Consider the following 23,340-nt stretch of genomic DNA (forward strand, 5'->3'; position numbering starts at 1 on the left):
GTATGGCTATTTTATTTTTCATATATTTTGTGAGTTTAGCATTTTGTTAGAGTTTTTGTTAAATCAGTAGTTAAATTTGTTTAATGAAGTGTTTGATTAGGAGTTGTTGTATTAATTTAATGTAAGTAAAATTAAGTAATCTTAGAGTAGGTTAAGTAAGGTGAGATTAAGAGTACTTGAGTTTTGGAAGATTTTACTTGAGTTTAGTGAATGAGTTTTCAATTGCATTAAACTTATGTCGCTTATTTTTGTCATGCCTCTTGTTAATTTGGTGAAATTAGAATTAGGTTTTAATTAATTGAAATAATGAGTTTTACTTATTCTTTCAAATTAGTTTTTGTATAAGTTTCAGCTTGTGAATTTAATAAATTGTCTTTTTTATTAGGACAGTGCTATTTTCTCTGAGATCAGTTGGAGTTTACTTTTTTTTTTGTTGTTTGTGCAGTAAAATTCTAGGTTGGTTTTCTATCTTTGAATATAATAAATTATTAAAATTTTATGTTGGACTTACTTTTCCTAGGATAGATTTTTAGGACAGAAGTGGGAGAAGGTCGCGTAGTGTCACCTTCTCGAAATTCTTGTTTGCTAGAAAATTGTGGAGTTATAAGGGGTTGCGCACAAAAATAGTTAGGATTTGATGTGTTATTGAATGCGTGTATGTTATAATTTATGCATGTAGCTATTTTCTCTTAAAATTATTATATTATTTGATGGATGTCTCTAAATTAAGGAGAAGTTCTACCAAATTATCGTTTAAATTGTTTAAAACATGTTTGGTTGTCAGGTGATAATTATATTTGGCAAGAGATTCTAACTATAGGGTACACTCTGCCAAATTTTCTAAAAATTTTAATAAGTTGTGTTGTTGGTTGAATTTTAGGGTATGTGTTGTAATATGATTCTAAGTCATCGTTTATAGATGTATGATAGGGATAACGGTGGATGGGAGGGGTTTAAAACTTGAATTTTTTGAGGGGGTTGACGCGTTTGTTATGCATGTCTTCAGCATGGAATCATTTAAGTCTGAAGGGGTATCTAGGTGTCCGTGTCATAAGTGTCAGGTGACTAAGTGGTTAGGACCTGCAGACATAACGTTTTACCTCTACTCCGTAATGGATTCAAGGATAGGTATTGAATGTGAACAAAATACGGAGAAGTGGACGAGCATGAAATTAACCAGTCTGCCTTGAATTTGAATAGGTTCGATGGTCGATCAACGAGGGTTCGGGTGGTGAGAAAACTAAACATGGAAGAAATAAATTGGGAGGGTAACCAAAAAAGATACAACGATATGGTGTTTGATGTAACAGATGTTACGGAATTGGAAGAGGCTGAACAAAAACCTAACCCTAAGGTAAAGAGATTTTATCATCTGTTAGAATCTACCACAAAACCTTTGTTTGAAGGGTACATTCATTCAAATTTGTCTGCATGATCTCACAGTCATGGACAAGAACATTTTCATCATACTTTGTAAACTAGAGAGGATATTCCCTTCTTCCTTTTTTGACGTTATGAAATACTTAGCAATCCACCTACTGTACGAAGCAATACTATACGGGTTGGTCTAATTTAGGTGGATGTACCCATTTGAGAGGATGATTATTTCATTCAAGTGCAGCATGAAAAATAGAGCTCGAATTGAGAGTAGCATCTGTGAAGCATTCCTAGCTAAGAAAATATTCATATTTTGCTTATTCTATTTTTAGCCTCATGTTAAGTCACGTAGAACAAGAGTTCGTGGGAACGATGAGAGGGGAGAATCCTCATCAAGTAAAATAACATATCCAATCTTTTCTCCGAAATGAGCTGCAATGGGTGCGAGCAGTGACTACTGGTTAGAGCAGAAGAAAATCGATGCTGTACATCTGTATGTGTTCCTTAACTGTGACCAGATTTCACCCTACCTCATGTGAGTTGTTTAAGTCTTCATAAATATTACAATCAGCAAGATACTAACTTCTTAATCTAATCAAAAAAATTTTATTCTATTCTATCATATAGGTTATTCCAAGCGGTGAATTCTGATACCTCATTGAATAATTTTTCACATTGCTTCAAAGAATACGTCAACGTGCATCTAAATGACACAACAGATTGGTAGCTAGTTGCACTTAGTTGAGCCCAATGAATAAGGACATTAGTTATCCGATATATAATGTTAATGGATATCAATTCTATTCTTTACAATGGTCAATTGAAAAGAAAACAGATAACACCGGAGTCTGGGTTTGTGGGGATTCAGGCGGTGGTCATTTTGATTGGTCTGGTGTGTTGCACGACATAATTCAATTAGAGTATTTTTGTTGCACTACGTATAAAGTGTGCATGTTTAAATGTGAATGGTATGATCCAAGTTCGCGACAAGAAACACGAAAGCACAAGGATTATGATATCACTGAAGTTAATGTAACTAGAAAATATAGGCACTACGATCCTTTTATTCTACCTCAAAATATATGACAGGTATACTATTTGTCTTATCCAGGTTCTTGCAAGTCTAGTTGGGTGGTTGTGGTTAAGACTAAGCCAAGAGGCTGTATCAATTCTGATGCGACAGAAGGTCAGGAACCTTACTAGATTGATGACCCAACTCCTTCGAAAATGGTGGTTGATACCAGTGATTCGATCACCCTTAGGTCAACTATTATGGATGATGGCATCATTGACCTTGGAATAGATGACAACACAATACCACCAGAGGACGATGATCTTTAAGAAGAAGACAGGATCGATGGTGACAAAGAAGAGGAAGACGAGTTTGATGATTAGGAAACTATCTCGAAAGAAGAGGATAGTGAACCAGAGGAAGATAATGAATCTGAATAGGGTTAATGGAAATATAGTTCTACCATATGTATTTCTTTACCAAACTTTGAAAAGAATGTAATATAATTAGCATTATTTCAGATATTTTAATTACCATCATTTCGTATTTTTAATTTGTATATTTGATATTTCATATCAGGTTTAAAGCATTGTTTTTCAACTATTAATTATCAAGGTACATTATACATGGACGAAAAAAGATTATTAAAAAAAATCTACCGTCGAAATTATCGTTGGAATATACCAACTGTAATAGCCCAACCAATTTTCCAAAAAAGATTAAAAAAATACTTCCATCGGCATTTCTGTCGAATTGATCTGCCGGTAAGATGGCGCGAAGCTATGCTTTGGCGCCGATGTTACCCTCAGAAAATTTTCGAAGGTAAGTTGTAATAGATTTTGTTTTTTTGATAACCATATTCCGTCGCTAATTCGACACAAATTACTGTCAGATGCATAAATCCGACAGTAATTTGTTACCAATGAGATTTATTCCGTCGGATAAATATCGACGCAAAATACAATGGTAAACATTGTACCGTCAGATTTATTCATTTTTCCAATGATAATTCCAATGTTACTCAGCGTTTTTCTTTTAGTGACTATCTTCAGATTCATAGTCACTCCATGAAATGTCACTCCCTGATCCATCGCTATTAGGCTCATAATCATCATCATTGGAGTCATTCTCACTCCCTTCTTCATAGTCATTATCACTCCCCACTTCATGGTCATTATCATTCACAACAGTTTTGTTTATTTCAATGTGGACAATTTTGTTTTAGGCTTTATGAGCTTTTTACCCTGTTTTAAAGTTTGGGCCTTATGCCCAACAATGGGTCTTCTCCTAGGTCCAACAATTACCCCAGTCCTAGGCTCAACAATTGCCTCACTTTCTTCAATAGATCCAACTATATCTTCCCTCACAATTTTCTTAATTGTACATAATTTGGTACATGTACCACATTTGTGAACTACAAACAGCTCCACATATTCCTCCCTCGTATTAATTTTTGTCATCTGAATTGCATCCATATCAATTCTAACCATCTTTCAACCCTTCCTTTATACTTATTTTAGGAGATTTAATCCACACTGCTGCTATGACATTATCCAAGATCCCCCATTTAATGACAATGTCAAGAGCCTCAATTTTACTCCGACCGATCTTCATCACAATAATTACTAATTGTAGTCTCCCCACCCAAATAGTGCAGGAGTTCTCCATCAAAACCAAACCTACCATGGTAATGTATCTTCACACTAAAATAACTTATTCCACTGTCAACTTGTCAAATGTTTCAGAACACATCACAACATATATTAAATATTGCAAAGAAAGTTAGTAACAAACAGCATGCATCAACATTTTCCATCAAATGCGAGGTCGCACAATATTAGGGAAGAAAGAAAAAAACTCTTCAATGGCCACTTCGAAAATCCTATCGACTAAGCAAAAGAACACCATTACCTTTTAAATAAAAACATCCAAAACAATTGTTCTTTAAGCACCAACTTAATGCATCCACATAAACGAAGTGAAGAAGTCTGCATACCTTCAAAGGTCACATTTTAGTGACCTGTAACTCTCGATTCTACCTAAAAGTCCAAATAATCCACCAACGAGCACTAGAGTTCATGTGAAGTGATAATGATTTTAACTTAGGGCTGGGTTTTGTAATAGGGAGTGAAGAAGAAGTGTTTGCAAGTGTTAGTTTTTTCTCAGACACGAAAATGAGCATATGTGACTTTAACTACAAACGTGGTTAAAGGACATGTTAGCTCCTCCATTAAGTGTTAGTGTGGGATTTGACAACAGGATAATATTAATGTCATTTAATTTTTTTTGAGAAAAAAATAAGACGATTTAAACGTTAGGGATCAAATTAGGATTCACCCTAAACCTTAAAGACTAAACAATACTTTATTTTATATTAAAATAAACAAATATCTATGTTTGACAAAATAAAAAAATATTACAATATTCAATGTCTTGTTTAGATAAAAAGTTAGAAAAAAAAAAGAAACAAAAAATACTATTTAATCAAAACAAATAAAAAATTTATTTATTTTACAAAATCTTTCACATGACTTATAGCAATACAAAACTATTGAGTTATATATATTGCTGACAATAAGGAAGACCTAATAATGCTATTCCAAGTGAAGTATTTTTTTTCCTTAAATGAATAGAAAAACTATTATTTTATAAAACAAAAAATAACACTTTATTTATCAAAATTAATACTTTTTCAAGTTAGACACATATCGGATGAACCAGACCTGATTTATTATACGTCATCAAAATTTAGTCCGATTTACTTTTAACTAAAAAAATCTCTAATACACTCTTATTTTACTGGTTTGTCATGCTTCATATAGCTACAACAATCACATACATATTTGTAACATCAATTTAGTATATCATTTTTTAAACATTCATAACCAATTATATTATATTTAAACAAAAAATAGTAATATCACCATTAAAACAAATATAAACAAACAAATCACTTGTAATTAAAATGTGAAGAATGAAGTTATACTTTTTCTAAATATATGTATCTATATATATAAATGTAGATGTCTATTTTTATTACCACTTGAGTCTTGCATTCTTTTTTAGTAAGTAATCTATTTTAAACTGCAATTCATTTGTATATGCTTGAAATAATATAATAAATAACAAAACAAAAAACAACAATAAAAAAGAAAGACCTGAAGAAGGTAAGTGGTGCACCAGGATAATGAAGGTGATGGAAATGATTATGATAATGGTGGTGGTGGTGGTTGTGATTAATAAGGCGGTAATGAAAATCGAAAATGAAAATCGAAAATGAGAATAGTGAGATTGCGGCTGTAGAAGAGAGGAAGAGCGAGAAGAAAAGGGAGAGGGAGAAGGAGAGGGTGAAGTAAGAGGAAGTGGGAGGGAGGATCATCGTTGTTGGTGATGTTAATGGTGAAAGGACAAGCGAATAAATCTTAGAAGATAATGACAGGGGAGCACCCAGATCGAGTGATGAAGGTTTCTTGAACTGCTGGTTGATCAGACTAGTTTGTAACGAAGTGCAACATATCGATAAGGCCTGATCTACCTGACCTGGAAAAAAATGTTGATTTTGATAATCAGTGTTATTTATTTTTAAGAAATAATATTTTTTTCAACTTTGTTAGTAACCAACTAGGAGTGCAACTAACTATAGTCAACTAGTGAAAAAAATGAGTTTATTAACGAAAACACAGTACCCGAACTCAAGAGTCACCCTAATTTTACTTTTACTCTCATTCACAATTAAAAAAATCACAAAAAAAAAAACCAAAATGTAACAAAAAGAAATATCCAAAATCATTGTAAAAGATTATTCAAAACTCTTTCAATTATAATAAAGAAGAATATATCACTTTTAGATATAGAAACATTCAAAACCTAACAAAAGTATCCAAAATTATTTAAAAAAATCAAAACCTAACAAAACAAAACATCCAAAATTATTAGAAAAAGAACATCTAAAAACTAAAAAAAGAAATATTCAAAACTATTTAAAAAATCCAAAACCTAAAAAGAAGAAACATCCAAAATATAAGAAAAAAAAAACATCTAAATCATATAACAAAAACACCTTCGAAACTTAAGAAAAAGAAACATTTAAAAGTGGTCAAAAGAAGAGCAGGAGAAGAAAAAGAGGGCACGGCATTGCGGGACGACAAGTTACAAGGAGAAGCGTCGCGACACGAAAAATTGCAGCGAGAGGTGCGCACGTCGCAACAAGAGGGTTCAAAGAAGAAGAGTGCAGCGTCGCGAGATGATGTGTTGCATGGAAAGGCACGATGATCAAGGTTGGAGGAGGAGGGGCATGGTGCTGCGGAGAGAAGAGAGGGGGAGGGGAGAGGGGGGAGGGAGGAAAGACATGGCGGTGCACGAGGGGTGATGGATCTTGAAGGTGCTCGAATAGAATTGCAGAAGAAGATCGCACCGTCGAGAGAGAGAGGAATTGGAGGAGAATGTCGCACTAAAAGTTGAGGTTTGATGACGCGTGTTTCTAAATCTAATCCTATTTTTTTAAAATTTCAAAATCAGAATTTTTTAAACATTTTTAAAAAATTGTTCAAGTTGACTAATAGATGGAGTTAATTACCTATACTTTTTACTTATTTATTTTATTCATTTCATAAAAAAATTCTACAGTGATGGCATGGGATACGTCATAGGGACATCAACTTATCAAGTTGTAAGTTGCCACCAATTTGTGCAATGACAAGCTTATCCTTTGAGAAGTAGTGAATTAAATCCTTAAAATAATTTGAGGATCACCGCGTGATCCTCGAGTGGTATCATCAAACCTGAAATCAAATCAAATAAAATATTATTAAAATTGATGGTAAGTATTTAGAAACGCAGAAATCAATGTTCCTGAGTTCTTTGCATTCTCTCTGAACCCTTTAGCTTTAATTCCTTCAACACCGATCTTCATCCACATTACTCTTTGGATTTTGCATGGAAACCTCAACGCTTCATCATAGCCCTAATTTTGGGCTAATTATGTTACCAAATATGAATTTGGACGTAGCCACAACCTACCTTCAATATGATGTTTATCGCTACTTTTGGTACACTATTCATACTGGTATGTATTCATAATTCTCCTCTCTTTTTGCACTTTCTCCAATTTTATATAGTATTGTATTTGATTTGTTGAGAAATTAATTATTCCACACTCATTATTATAACCAAGAAACCTTTCAAACAATTAACTTGTAAGTTTTAATTGGAATTCTTTTGGCCTCTTAACAATATGCTATTTCTTCCACTAGAAATATAAAAAAAAATCATCGTATATAATCTATAAAAGAATAAAATTATATATTTACCATTTTTAGCACAGAAACGAAACACCCCTTAGTTAAAATGTAAAAAATTAATTATATTAACCAACTTTATATTCATAATTAATACACATATTTAATTTATAGAAATGTAGAATATTAATACACTAGTTAAAAAGTAAATTAGGTACCCTCCCATTGATCATGCAAGTGGTGTATGACTTCAAATTAACATAAGAGTAGTGAGTATAAGAAAGAAAGAACCAGAGTTACAATCTAATTCAAGAATGTAAATAATAATAACATGAAAATAGAATAAAACTACTATTTTTTTTATCACAAAAGATTTAAATGTCAATATTAATTATGACTATAAAGGATCCAAATTAACTTGATAGTAATTAAATCTTGAATTGGTCACAAAAAAGATTGAATTATTTCGACAAAATTACTCAAAATGATCAACGAAACTATTCAATGAGTTGCCCATTTTAGTTAGTTGGGTCGAATTAATCCAATATGTGATGATATCTTGTTTTTTTTTTATGTTTTTTACTGTTAAAAACTTAAAATAGTTAACAATATGATCAGAAATAGCAGTTTATTTAAGGAGAAAAAAAAAAAGAAAAAAAATGAAAAAGCAACCTTATTCAGTCTTCTTGCATCAAATCACGTAGTTTCTTCTAACAGTAGTAATAACATTTTTTTTTTTGAGACGTGTAACAGTAAAAAAATTCATTTTATTTGAATAGATTGGATAGTCTCTAATTTTAAGTATTACATCACACACTTGCACATACATTTAAGAGTTTTATTTACTACTTAGTCATGGCCAAAATTCAAACTCAAATATAGTATATTAAGAGGTAATATATCTAACCACTCAATTAAGTATTTGTTTGTGCATTATTAAGTTGATAAAATAAGATTTTCTTTTAATGAAAAAAATTTTTTTTAGGATATTTGATAAATTTCTAATAGTAAAACTAAAAGCATTTAAAAAATAAAAAATATTATTATTGAGAAACTTCAATTTACATCTATTTTTTAAAAGATTTTTTTCACATAATAAATAAATAAAAAATACTTTTATATGATTATATCCAAATATAATTGATAAATAAAAATATTTTTTTATATAAAATATCTAAATATAAAATTATTTTTATTTTTTTTATAAAATCTTTTAAAAAAATAACTTAAAAAAAAACTTTTTTTAAAAACTCACCAAATATACCTAAAGTCCCAGTTGTATCACTTGCATGTAACAGTAACAATTTTTTTTTTTTGGTTGTACGTAACAGTAACAATTTTTCCAACTTCCAAATCCAATTCTTCTTTAATTTTTTGGATGGATCCAATTCCAATATTCAAATAGAGTGTTATATATTTGGGCTAGATTTTGGTATAGGCCTGCAAACTATGGATCTTACAATCATATACCACCTGCCCAACTAGGTTGTTCAATTCGGACCACACTTTTCATTACGTAGTTCCGCTGTGCTGTATCTTGCTAATAAAAAAAAAAAAAACGATTTTGCAACATGTAAATAATACATGTGTTAGTGTTCGTGATAGAATAACTATAATTGAGAGTTATCTAATTCATCTCACAAAAAAACTAATGCATATTATTTATACTAAAATAAAAAAATAATGCATGTTATGATATTTATGTTATAGTAATTATAGTATCTAAAAAAATATTATTAAAATTAAAATAATATTTTTAATTAAAAAATAAAAAATTACCAAAATGTAAAAAAAAAAAAAAATTTCTAACAATACTTATATAATAATTATAACCACCATAATTATTGGGCACCATAAACTTTACCTACATAAATAGATTAAAAATATGTGTTTTATATTGTTCTAAAGTCTCTTTTATTTGGCAATATGTAGCGGCTATGTGAACCTAGAGACATATTCTACTAGTCTTGGCTATGATTTTCTGATCAAGCAATTAGCACCGATTCACAATGCTAATCGCACATAGGTGGATGATTTGTCACAAAGTTGGTCAGGTAGAACTAGATTGAATTTTAGAGGGCCAAAATTTAATTTTGGAAAAAAAAAGTAAAATAATTTTTTTAAGAAAATTAAACTAAAATTTGTATACAATTTATAAAAAAAAATTTAAAATTTGAGGGGCATTATCCTTTTTTTTTTGTTGCATGAGGTTTCGCCCTTAATTTAGAATAATTATCTTTATAAAATATATATTAAAATATAAAATATTTTAAACAATTATATATTTATATATAAATATATAATAATTTATTTGATGATTAAGTTTTTTATATATATAATAAGTTTTAAATAAAATTAAAAAAATTCTATTTAATTTATGCCATCAGTTTGATCTATTAAATATTAACTTAACAGGTTAAATATTGATATTTCGTGTCTTATCTCATCAACCATTTACGTTGTTACTATGATACTTAATGTAGCAAATTAATGACAGTAGTTAAAATAAAATAATGACAATAGTTAAAATAAAAATATTTTAACTTTTATTGAACTAAAACTAAAAGATATTACATTAAAAAATGGTCAAAGCACGTTAATAAACTCTTTGAATCACAAAATTACATAGATCTTTTAAAATAAAAAATATTACATACATGTTCTTATAGATACTTTAGGTATATCAAATTGATTAAAGTCGATTTAATCATTGTAGTAGTAAATCGATCAAATCAATCAAATTCGAACTACTAGGATTATGCATAGATCGAATGGACTAGATTCGATTTAGTTGATTTTAAAGTCCATCCATAATAAATCAAAACTATTGGTTTTGAATTATACAAACGATTTTTGTTCTTAATAATTCAAATTGAGTGGATTTAAATTAAGCACTAATAAATTGAATGGACTTACTTCGATTTATATTGTAGGAAAGCTAGTGGTAAATTGAATCTACTAGTTTCGATTTAGTGTTTATATACCTATATAAAGAATTCGAATCCACTTGCTTCGAATTACATTTCACCAAATCCCACCCCCCAAAAATGAATTCCAAAGAAAATCTGCGCCAAAAAAAATCGTAAGATTAAAATTGTGAAAATAGAAGACGATCCGAACCGTATCTATCGGTTAGACAGCGTCGCCCATATTGATGGTTCCATCTATGAAGAGCTTAGTTTCTGAAATTGAATATCTATAAAAAAAGTTATGTAATAGTTTGTGATGTTAAATTGCTTAGAATTTTGTTATATGCGCTACTGAGATTTTTAAACTACAAATAGTAGTTAGAGTAGTGGTTTAATGTTTTGCTAGAATTTCAAACGTACAAATGCATTGTGAAATAGTGATTAACAATGTTTAGTTAGAGTAGTGATTAACAAGATTAGAAGTTTTTTAGGAGTTTAGGTAAATCTAATTTAGATTTCTAATGTTAGATTAAATAGGTAGTAGAAGTGACGAGAATTCCCGGAGATCATGAGAATGCCTGGCTGAGGAGTGATATGCTACCGTAAGTAAGACAAGAAAAAAGGTCATGATTCCGCATTTTCACCCTCCATTAGGAAAAATGCAATAGGAACGATATTAGAATTTCTATCCTGAGTTATCGCAACCAACAAAATTCTCCCATATTTACCGCACAAATGAGTCCTGTCAATACTGACCAACGGCTTACAATACTTGAATGTCTCGATGCACGGTGGAAACGACTAAAAAAGACGGTGAAAAAATGTCGACTCCCTATCAACCTAGTCTCCAACTCACATAAGACTCGTCTTCAGAAGTATGACACAGCCTGGCATCATTATTTGCACACTAAGAACCTATCTTGGTAGCTTATTGTAGGCCTCCTCCAAATTTCCATATATTTGCGCAACGATTTTCTGCTTAGCCAACCACACTCTCCTGTACATAAATCTGAACCTAAAATGTGCTTCAGTCACATTCTGCAAAACCTTGATGGACACAGTCGCATCAGCTCTAATCATAGGAAGGATGAAGGCAGATATCATATGATAGTCAAGCTTCCTGTAATCACATGAGATCGAGGTCGTCAAACATGTATAAGGTCCGTTATACCGTCTGACCTCCCAGATACCCTTCCACTGCCGTAGAGTGATCTGAATCAACCATCTGTAACTATTTCTGAACTCCTTGCACTTGCTATAGTACTTGTCATGGTCCAATTCCATCTCTTTGTACTCAACCCCACGACAAATGCTAGGGCTTTCACACATAAGACGAGTTTCTCTTTATTCTGAAACTGCTGCTCGACTTGGAACTCAGCTAGATTTGTGGTGTTCTGTGAATCTCTAGCGTCAAATTAGGATTCTACATCCAGTAACCCCTCCGTTTTCATCGCATCTAATTCTAGAGTAGAAAAGTGCGGCAGATACTGCTGAGTTTCAAAGCTCGATGCTCTACCAGTCCCAATAAAAATACTTCTCCCTATATCATCATCGCTATCATCATTAATCATGGTGGGCTTGACATCATCGTTGTTTCCAAGGACATCTTTCACCGCATCCAGTTCTCCAACCGTCCCAGAAATCAAAATTATAATAGAGGTATTTATGTTTTAACAGCAGTATTAATTCTAATATTTTTTATACGATAAAAATATAATTACAAAATTCAAAATTATGTAAGGATCAAATTAAAAGTTTTTAAATTATAAAATTTAATTACAAATTTAATAAAATTATAAAGATTTAAATAATTTAACCTATATTAATATTAGGAGAATGAGTTAAATTCTAAAGTAGTCCCTCAAACTCACAGAATGCACTGATTTTGTCCTTAACTTTTCAATTGCACTATTTATATTCCCGAAATTGAATAAAATGCACTTAGTTGATCCCTTGTCTATTTTCCAGCTAATTTGTTTGCTGTCGAGAATAATTGCCACCGGACAACGTGAAATGTTGTCGTATTGATTTTGGCGTTAAACCCCTAATGAAACGACATCGTTTTCAATATTAGGAGAGTTAAAACATTCAAATTTTTCATATCAAGATGTTAGGATTTTGAGTAAAATATTTTATTTTTGAAAAAAATAAAGAAGACGAAATGATCACTTTGTTAGGGGGTTTAAATTTTAACTCTCTTAGTGTTGAAAATGACGTCGTTTCATTAGAGGTTTATCACCAAAATTAATACAATAACATTTTCAGTTCTAACGTGGCCATTTGCCATGTTATTTTTGGTGATGGCAAGTAAATTAGCTGAAAAATAAGTAGGGGACTAACTAAATGTATTTTATTCAATCTTAAAAATCTAAATAGTGCAACTAAAAAGTTAGGGTGCATTCTATAAATTTCAAAGACCACTTTATAATTTAACTTTAGGAGAACTCACCTAAAAGTTCTAAAATTAGAACTAAGAGTAAAATTTTCAATTTTTTAATTGTTTCATAAATTATGATCTTTTATTATTTATTTTTTTATATATTTTTTTATATTACTTAAAAATATAAAATAAAAAATTACACTTTATCAAATAATTAAAAAACATATTCTAGAGAACCAACTATATCATAAACCAATTCGATTAACTCTTCTCTGTTTCTGCTTTTAAAATTTGAGAAAATAAAAATAGTGAAAAGTTGTTTTATTTTTTTTATGTAACTAATATGTTTTTCAACTAGTTAATTATAATTGACTATATTCAAATTAATTCTCTAGCAAAATCCATAAAAAATAAATTAAAAGCATCCATTCCCATTAAAAAAAGGTAATTGTTAACAGAAGTTATTTTTAGTATGAAAATAAGATGATATTTTAATTAAATATTGATATTTAAAGTGTATTATAGTATTATAGATGTGAAAAATTATGTACTGATTAAAATGTTGATACGTGTCCAACACGCAGTTTGCATATTATCAAAATAATGAAATATGTTCAACACGTACTTTGCGTGGTGCGACACGTACGTGTTGACTCTCTATCTATAAAATTTACCCGCTTATAATTACACTAATAATCCTATTTTGAAAACAAAAAAAATAGCCGATTGTTAAATTATAGAAACTAAACGCCATCACATGGCACACGACGGAATCATCTTGCACCGAAAAACATGGTATTAATGAATGGTTGTTTGTTTCTCCATTTACGCATCGATTGAAGGAAACTAATGAAATCTTTTGGTGCAGTGAAGAAAACAATATATATTTTAGTAGTGTGTATTAGTTACTATTTAAGAGAAGATTTAAAACAATGGAAAAGGGTAGCGTGTCGTGTTATCCGATGTAATGAAGCAGATAATAACCAATCATCTTACTAAAAGTTAAGAGTGCACTCGGCAGTTACGGAAACCGTTTATATCATAATATATATACACGTGTATGTGTACGATTCTGTTTATAGAAACAGGTGGAGGAACGAGGGTAAAAATCTTTTTATGGAACTGTCCACATCTTGCGCCATACAATTATATGAAAGCACTCAATCTACTTAACTGTTTGTGTGTTTAGTCTTGAGTGATTCAGCACCACTCCAATCTTTGCAGATGGGAAGCTTCCCAGAGATAGAGCATGTGGTGGAAGTTCCACTTCTCTCCAAGGCCACTTCCACTACTTCCCACAACCACAAGGGTGGCTTCAGAACCTTGCCTTTCATCATAGGTAAACAATGTCAATGGTGCTAAACTCCAAAGTAGTTTGTGAGATTGGATTCGCTGCGTGCACTAAAATAGTCTTCCAAATCTCAATTATACTAATTATGTCTCGGAATTGACAAAAGTGTGTCATATTAGTCCTAACGGCAGGATGAGTCATTTGATGAAAAAAAAAAGGTTGAGGGAAGATCTAAAAAACGTAATTGGTGGAATTGAGATTTCAAAGACTATTTTAGGGTACGCGATCAGTGCCATTTGGGGCTTAACTCTGGTGAATGATGTAGATGTAGTTGGGTCTAATAATTAATTGATGTGTGATTTTGTGGCAGCAAATGAGGCATTTGAGAGGCTGGCTAGCATTGGACTAATGCCTAACATGATATTGTACTTGACAAGAGAGTATGGCATGGAAACTGCTGCTGCCACCAATTTCCTCTTGTTATGGTCTGCTGCCACCAATTTCACACCCCTCATTGCTGCTTTGCTTGCAGACTCTTGGGTCGGTCGATATTCCATGATTGCTTTTGGTTCTGTTACTAGCCTGTTGGTAATTTTCGTTTCCTTTTCATCCGTTTACTACCCATCAAATATTAGATTACTACTCAGTTTGTTGGATAGTTTTGTCTAACTAATCCAATCTAATCGAGTTAGATTGTATCTATCATACTCAGCTATCAAAGTAAAAAATGACACTTTCCTTTAATCTTGAAAGTGAATGATATTAAGTATATGAAAAAGTACTGGAAGCCAATTGTAAAATTGACTTTTAACCCTCATTTTTTTGGAAGATTTAGTATTTAGAGTTAGAATTTAGAATATAAAATTTAGGATATAAGTTTGAAATTTAGTGTTTAGAATTTAACATTAAAAGGTGTTGCTGATGTTGGCCGAAAAAAGGTGCCTATCTATCTAGTTGAACTCGAGGTATATTTAGTAATTGCTGGCACTCATATGTTACTGAGTACTTAGTTTTGGAAAGTTTTCAAGTATACCAACTGGTGTTTCAGTGATTTTTAATCGTTGATCTTAATTATATATATTATATACATTTTTTATAATTAAAATCAACGGTTAAAAATCACTGAAACACCAGTATACCGGTACACTTGAAAGAACTTAGTTTTACTTATAAGAGTGTTAGTGTAATGGTAGAGGTATGCTATGGCCTCTGAGAGAATCTGAGTTCTATTCTTAAATAGAACACCAGTTGGAGGGATTGTATCTTGGAATTTATTTTGCCAATTTTTGTGTCTTTAGTTTTTATTTACCAAAACCAACTTTTACCTTCAGAATCACTTTTACAGGAACTACTAAACATAATTCACTTTATTTTTTAAAAATCATTAATTCTATCATGAAGCAGTGATACAAAGTTAGAAGTTTAATTGTTTTTATCATCTGGATTGAGTAGGGAATGGTTCTTCTATGGTCAACAACCATGATTCCAAGGCAAATTTCCAACCAATTAACCAATGTCTATAACTCCACTTCAACAATGCAACTTTTGATCTTACATTCCTCTTTTGCCCTTATGGCCATTGGAGCTGGAGGCATAAGATCATCCTCTTTAGCCTTCGGTGTTGATCAGTTAAGCATGAAGGACAAAGATGGGAATGTTAAGGAAAGTTACTTCGGATGGTACTATGCTTCGGTCACATTGTCAATACTTCTTGGTCTAACTGGTGTTGTTTACATTCAAGAAACCATGGGATGGAAAGTGGGGTTCGGAATTCCTGTTATCTTAATGTTCATATCGACTATATCTTTTTTCTTAGCTTCTCCATTTTATGTCAAGCTAGAGACCAAAAAGAACATGGTGAGTGGGTTAGCTCAGGTCATTGTAGCCTCTTATAGAAATAGACTTGTTCAGTTGAATCAGGAATATGGAAATTTGACATACTACCATGAGAAGGATTCGATTCTCCTAGTGCCAAGTGAAAGTTTGAGGTATGATTTGGTTCCTTTTGTCTTATTTATCATCATGCATTGGATAAGATCAGATTGCTATGGACATAGTTACTAATTGCATCAAATCAGAAACTTTTTTTTAATCATGAAATTCTGAAATTGTTCACTAGCCTCTTGATCTGAATTTATGGAAGATAAATTCATGGGACTAAAATGAGAACATTTGAGATTTTAGGAAATTTTACACTGTACAGAAGCATCAAACTGAAAATGTTATATTATATAAGTAGAGACTTATATAGGGAGTAATGAGGCTCGGATCAGTTAATATGGTTGCAACTAATCTAACAGACTTTGGTGACTTAGGGAACAAGTTGGAATTATAACGTGTTAGTCTGTGATCTCTAGGTAGTTATAAATACTCTTATGTTTTGAGTGATAGATACATTGAGATATACTCAAATACTAGTGTGAATCACAACTATCGTCAATATTAAATATTCTTAGTTTTCTCTATGTTTTCATTCTTCTTTGTGTACAATTCTGACTAGGTTTCTCAACAAAGCATGCATGATTAGAGATCCCTCGCAAGATCTCAAACCAGATGGAAGGCCTTTGAATCCATGGAATCTTTGCACAGTGGATCAAGTGGAAGAACTAAAGGCACTTCTCAGGGTAATTCCAATTTGGACAGCAGGAATCATGCTCACTGTGAATGTTAGCCAAGGTTCTTTCCTGGTGCTCGAGGCATCGTCCATGGACCGCCACGTCACTTCAAACTTTGAAATTCCTTCAGGCTCCTTTGGAACATTCATGATTATATCGGTAGTACTTTGGGTTATACTCTATGACCGTGTTTTAGTCCCAGCTGCATCGTTGATACTGGGACGGCCCGCATGCTTAGGATCAAAACAGAAAATAGGACTTGGCCTATTTTCATCTTGTGTTTCAATCGCATCATTAGCAATAGTAGAGAACATTAGGCGTGGGATTGCAATCGATCAAGGCTATTCGGAACAACCACAAGCCGTGGTGAACTTGTCCGCCCTATGGCTCCTGCCACGGCAAATCCTTGACGGATTGGCCGAGGCATCAGCCTGCATTGGACAAAACGAGTTCTTTCTGGCCGAGCTTCCCCAATCGATGTCTAGCTTGGCGTCCACGCTAGGTGGCCTGGGAATGTCTGTGGGGAATTTGGCAGCAAGTTTTGTTCTGAGTGGTGTTGATGGTGTTACTGGAGGAGGAGGAAATGAGAGTTGGCTTTCAAGCAACATAAACAAGGGTCATTATGATTACTATTATGCATTCATTTTTAGTTTGTGCATTGCAAATTTTGGATATTTTATTTACTGTAGTAAAGCTTATGGCCCTTGTAAGGGTAATGGAAAGTATAATTTTAAGTAGATAAAGATAGATAGAGAGATATACAGGTGATTGCTTCTTAAAGTTATCCACGGCCTGATGTTATTAGCTTAGATGAATATTATATCGTTAATGTACAAAAATTAAGCTATGGTAAATATAAAAATAAAATAAGAAAATGGATGATATCCTTTCTACTAAGTTGATTTGTTGACTTGTAATCTTTCTTATCATGTTTTGTATATAAAGCCACACATACAGTGTTGCATTAGAAATATATTATTAGATAATATTTAATAGAGGGGAAAACAGCAATTTTATTAGGGAACCAATTTTATTAATTAATAACCCATGAGCAAAGATTAAGAGAGAAAATTGAAAAAAAAAGAAATATTTTTAAAAATAAATAAACAAACAAATGGGGATGTAGCTCAAATGGTAGAGCGCTCGCTTTGCATGCGAGAGGCACGGGGTTCGATCCCCCGCATCTCCAACGCAAACTTTTTGTTTTTTTTTTTCTTTTTTCGGTCATGGTTTTCCTAGTTCAATAATCAATACTGCAACAAATTACTGTTTTTGTTTATTATGTTTTTGGATGGTGCAGCAAATTCTTTCTTTTCTTTTTGGACTTTAGTTCAATCAATTAGGCAATTCTGTTATAGAATCAATACTTGATGGGTTGGGCTTAGCGATCAGGAAATGGACCTCGATGATATGCTATATTTCCCTGAAGGATGAAGGCATTATGGCATTTTCATTATCTCTTTCTTTACACAATGTCTTAGTTTAGTGGTCATCATTTATCCCTTATAATAAGTATATTTAGATTCAAAATATAGCTGAAATCAAATAGTAGATAGAATTCATAAATATTGGATGTATGAGTGTAATATAAGTAAGTTCCTAATGTATAAAATTGAGAGCTGTTTAATTCATTTGATAAAAAAAAATCTTATTTTTTTAAATAAGATTTTAACTTCTTACTTTTGTTTTTTTCAATTTGATCCCTTATCTTTTTTTTTTCCAATTAGTTGAGGGACTCGACCACAAATGAAGAGTAAAGTTCAAAGACTCAACGAAAACAGACACGATAAACCGCCAACACATCCAAACATGCAAACAAAACAACATCCCTCCTAACCAACAAGACAAAACCAAAAGAGCAAACCACACCCAAAAAACAAAACAAAACACGAGATCCAAACAACCATGAAGTATGTTATTGAGCTCCTCAAATATTGAGCTTCATGGCTTCATGCGCTCCATCAACTAAAAAGGTTTTGGTATTTAATGCTCTTCATCACCTTTTGTCGTTTTTGAATTACACTGTCCTCTATTTTGATATTTTCTTTAAGTCCCCTTTCAGCCCCCTCTTTATGTAAATATTTTACCACTACTTTTTCATTACTACAATGTAAACCAAATTGAAATTCAAATTTTCAAGTTTTTCTTCTTTTCTCCTTTGAATTTTTTATATCACTATTGTCATTTGTTCTCTGTCTAACCTCCTCTTTTCTTCAAATTATCTTTTAACTTTTTCTGCAGCCACCATTTTTTATCACATAATTCACCAACGAATACTGATGTAAACAAATGCTGTGATGTAAATGTGAATTTAGCCTAAATTATTACAGCAACGTTCTTTGACAAAAAATGACTACAGCAATGTAATAATATCATGTAATGTAATTAAAAAATATATATACTTGTTTGAACTGTGATTCACAAGCATTTAGTTTGATGAACTTTTTATACTAACAACTAGTTTCAAAGTTATGAATTTTATATTCTTAAATTCATTTATTCCACTAATATACGACATTAAAATCAAAATATTATAATTTATTTTAGACATCAAAATATTATAAGTTCTGTTGCTTATTCTTGTTGACGAAATTAAAGATAAGAGGTCTACATTTGCATCACTCACATACATAACGGTTCATGAAATTAGACAACACTCAACATTACTACATGGGTGACCTCTTAATCTTAGAGCTTGATAATGATGATGGCAAGAGCTTGACAAACTCAACAACCACTTTGACCGAATTGGTGGCGGCGAGCGGCGCAAAGGTGTCAGGCTCGTTGGAATCTTCTGAGGTGGCGCCGGGCAAGTTGGAGAGAGCCCTAATGACAATAAAGGGAACATTTTGTTGACGGCATATAAGTGCGACGGATGCACTTTCCATGTCCACTTGTGTCACCTCAAATTGTTCACGAATGAAGCCTCTATATGCTGCATTGTCTAGGTAGATGCTTGCACTTGCTCCTTTTGACACAAATTTCAATTTTGGTGTATGTGATAAGCATTTTGTTGAGTTTAGACACTTCTCAAGCTTCATGTTCTGCCAACATACATATATGTATCAGTTATTTTTCACTTAAAACAACATTGTTTTGAGGCAATAATATTTTGAATTTAATTTTGATGCATTGTATGTGAGTGTAAAACATGTGTATCTAATCAGGTAATACCACGTTAACAGAAATAATTATCTTTTATATTGATCACGTGAATAGTCATCTGAAAAAATGAAAAACGATTATAATTGTAAAATATTTTATCCAAAAAAACTAAATATATATCACATAATGAAAGATTAAATCTGTTAAAAAATAGACAAAAGTTGAGATGATATTTGTTGAGTAAAGACTCATATACAATTGTTTTTATTAAAATTAATAGTTAAAAATAATTAAATAATAATTTAATCAAATTTATTAAATTATGGGAGGATTATCAAATATCAACTTTAATTAGTTTCCACCTGTTTTATAGTAATATTATTGACGGACACGGTGCAAAATCATGTTGAGTAGTACTTATCACAAAAGCCTTTTTAGATGTAAAAATGGACGTAACATACAAGACAGGTTTCGTTCTATCTAAAGCAGCATGTACCATTGTACCTACATTATTTTTAAAATAAAAAATTTAAAAGTAAATAAAATTTACTTAAAATAATGTAATTTTAAACAAAAAAATCTAACTGTATATCTAATACATGCTCAAAACATATGCATACAAGAAGACAAGTTTCGTTCTATCTAAAGCCTCGTAAAATTCGAATTGGATACAGATTAAATCTGCAAATTGAATTTTTTTTTTGGTGCTATTTTACTTCTAAACAAATACAAATATTTTCGAAAGATTCGAGGAAAAAAATACTATAAAAGATTCCTTTAATATATTGAGTAAAAAAATTACTTTGAAAAACTTAATAATTTTCATAAGTATTTCTTAAGTGGTAAAAAATTAATTTTATGATATCATAAAATATTTATTTAAAAAATTTAACCTGGTAGGAGAAATTCTTTACTCAAATTTTTTTTTTAAATTTACGTTAAATTTGCATTAATTTTTTTTTTGTTTTGAAATTAACAAGGATCAAATAATAAACTTTGAGGAAGTATAGGGAGCCAATGGAATATTTGTACAATGTGTAAAATGGAGGGTTAGGAATGTCCGATTCAGTACTAGATATATAATCATTAGTATTACCTTTTTCCACCATCTTAAACTTTTGGAATGAGTGGTTTCATGAGAACTCTAGATCCTAAAACTTTTTATCATAAAAAGCTCTAATACCATTTTATAAAACTATTTATTAAAAATTAAATTAATAAAAGGAGGTATATAAATAATTATATGTCGCTTAATTCAAAAATATTCACAATAAAACAAAACACATCAACATTATTTTTTTCCAATAATAATAATAATCCCTCCAACCATAAATAAATATAATAAAATTAGAATGGGGGTGAGTAAATTATTATTAGACACTAAATTAAATTACCTTGAGTCTGCTAGCAGTGTTGTAGTAAGTGGTATCAACCTGAACCCAAAAAGCATGTTGCCTTTGTTCAGGAGTGCCATTAATGGGGAAAATCTCTTCTGGTTGGTAAAAAATATTGTTGAGAAGGTTGTCATATGAACTATCCGCAGTAACATTTGATGTGTAATCTGCAAATTTTAAGTGTCCATATTTTCTTGTGTAGTCTCCGTTTGGTTCTAAGGGTAGTTCATTCTCCGGCCCTAGCCCATACCTCTGTGTATATATAATATAATATAACAAATTAATAAATCCATTTTTAACTAACTTTTAAATAGATTTCAATTGAAGAGGAAAAATTTTTATATTCTACCAAAATATGCATGGTAATTAAACAGCGTCTATTATTATTCCATGCAGATAAGTAGTAATAATGAATATATAAATGCCGAAAATAGTAAGATTTTAACAGACATAAATAAAGAAAATGTTTATAAAAGAAAAAAGTAATTAATAAATACATTTCTCCAATGTATTTACTTGAGTCTTGTGCGGAAGAATTGAAGAAAATGTTATGAAAGAGTAGCAATAGTAGTGGTAAAAAGCCAATTAAAATATAATAATATTTCTTGTTTTTTTTAATGGTATCTTTAAATTTGGCAAGTAAAAGATTAATATGTCGTGAGTTTAAGTTTCAGTTAAAGGTTTGTTATATTGCTTAATGAATTACTGTATATATAAAGTGAGATTTAAATTTTTGACACTTGTTTAAGTGAACGAGTAAAATTATTACTTGATTAATTTAAATTGGTTATAATATTTTTTATTTTTTATTTTTGTTTCTCATGATATCTCTCAATCTGATAGACTAAAAACTAATTTATCGCAGATTAGAGCTCTATTTAAAGGTCTGTCGTTGGTTAATGGGTTGTTGAATACATAAGACGGAATTCAAATTTCAACACATATAGTTTTTTTTTTGTCTACGACATCTTCTATTCGGACAGACAAATGACTAAATTCGTCTCGAATCAAAATTTCATTTAAGGGTATGCCGCCCCGACACATATAGATATATACCTGCCAACTCCAAAGGCCGAGATGACCCCAATAATGAGAAATAGCAACATCTCCAATATGAAGTTGTTCATTTGCATTTCCAGCTATGCCATAATGCACCACTCCTTCTATGTTGAAAAGGCTCAAAAGAAGCTGAGTAGTTATTCCTGCATTTATCTGCATATCCATACATGATACATGAGTATAATCAAAAGAAATTCCAATCAAAATAAAACACATTTCGAAACAATAGTAATTATTAATTAATTAATTACCATGCTTAATCCTGTCATGACCAATATAACAGGCTTGTCACCAATGGCTCCAAAGCGAAATCTCCTGCCTTCATTTTTTTTTTAAAAAAGAAGGTTAATTATATATACGAATTATAATTACAAATACTTAATTAATTATGTCAACATTTCTTTTAATTAATTATTTTACCTGAAACGTCTAGGACATAACCACTAGCGATGTATTCTGAATTGCTAAGAAGAGGATCGAGTTCAAAGGAATTTGGCATGACCAAACCTATGTATGGCCCTTGTTCGTTGATTGCATTGATCTGTTCTTGCAATTCAGAACTCAAAGCACAACTTACTAATGGATTTTGGGCACTGAATAACATAAACAATGCTGCAACCAACATTTTGCACAACACTCTGCCACCCATGTTTATTGTTCTTCCCACACTCAAAATATAACAAGAACAAGTGCATGACCTCAGAAATGAACATCCCAAATACCTGTTTATATAGGCCGATGAGTCATGCCGGTTAAATATATAATTATGAGTTAACTACCAAAACTGTTCCAATTTTTAAATACGCCAACAAAAGTACCATTTATTTTTAATAATATTATATATATATATTCGTAACAAATATTTTAAAAATAAATTTTGATGTAATTTTTTTAAGTATGATTTAAAAGATAAGACATTTTAATTCTTAAAATTTGATAATTTTATATCAAATATGTTTTT

At 31.1% G+C, this 23,340-nt stretch overlaps 2 protein-coding genes and 1 non-coding gene across 4 annotated transcripts; 2 read left to right on the forward strand and 1 right to left on the reverse strand.

Moving 5' to 3' along the window:
- Positions 1-7,206: 7,206 nt before the first annotated feature.
- Positions 7,207-17,609, forward strand: LOC130955277 (protein NRT1/ PTR FAMILY 1.2-like). 2 transcript variants are annotated; one of them, XM_057882107.1, is made up of 5 exons: positions 7,208-7,454; positions 14,140-14,254; positions 14,577-14,794; positions 15,659-16,194; positions 16,707-17,609. In XM_057882107.1, the coding sequence occupies exons 1-5, from the start codon at positions 7,416-7,418 to the stop codon at positions 17,557-17,559; spliced, it is 1,761 nt and encodes a 586-aa protein (XP_057738090.1). In that variant the 5' UTR covers positions 7,208-7,415; the 3' UTR covers positions 17,560-17,609. The 2 variants fall into 2 exon arrangements, with proteins under 2 accessions (XP_057738091.1, XP_057738090.1); XM_057882108.1 differs by lacking the exons at positions 14,140-14,254; positions 14,577-14,794 and having other exon boundaries at positions 7,207-7,454.
- A 328-nt stretch (positions 17,610-17,937) lies between these two features.
- TRNAA-UGC (transfer RNA alanine (anticodon UGC)) lies at positions 17,938-18,010 on the forward strand. Its single transcript has one exon. It is a non-coding gene; the product is annotated as a tRNA-Ala (tRNA).
- Positions 18,011-19,341: 1,331 nt separating this feature from the next.
- On the reverse strand, positions 19,342-23,067 carry LOC130954353 (uncharacterized). Its single transcript, XM_057881093.1, has 5 exons — positions 22,800-23,067; positions 22,631-22,698; positions 22,377-22,532; positions 21,321-21,572; positions 19,342-19,865 (listed from the first exon to the last, which is right to left on the reverse strand). The coding sequence occupies exons 1-5, from the start codon at positions 23,026-23,028 to the stop codon at positions 19,488-19,490; spliced, it is 1,083 nt and encodes a 360-aa protein (XP_057737076.1). The 5' UTR covers positions 23,029-23,067; the 3' UTR covers positions 19,342-19,487.
- Positions 23,068-23,340: the final 273 nt, after the last annotated feature.

This window comes from Arachis stenosperma, chromosome 10 (assembly GCF_014773155.1).
Source record: "Arachis stenosperma cultivar V10309 chromosome 10, arast.V10309.gnm1.PFL2, whole genome shotgun sequence".
Classification (NCBI taxonomy): domain Eukaryota; kingdom Viridiplantae; phylum Streptophyta; class Magnoliopsida; order Fabales; family Fabaceae; genus Arachis; species Arachis stenosperma.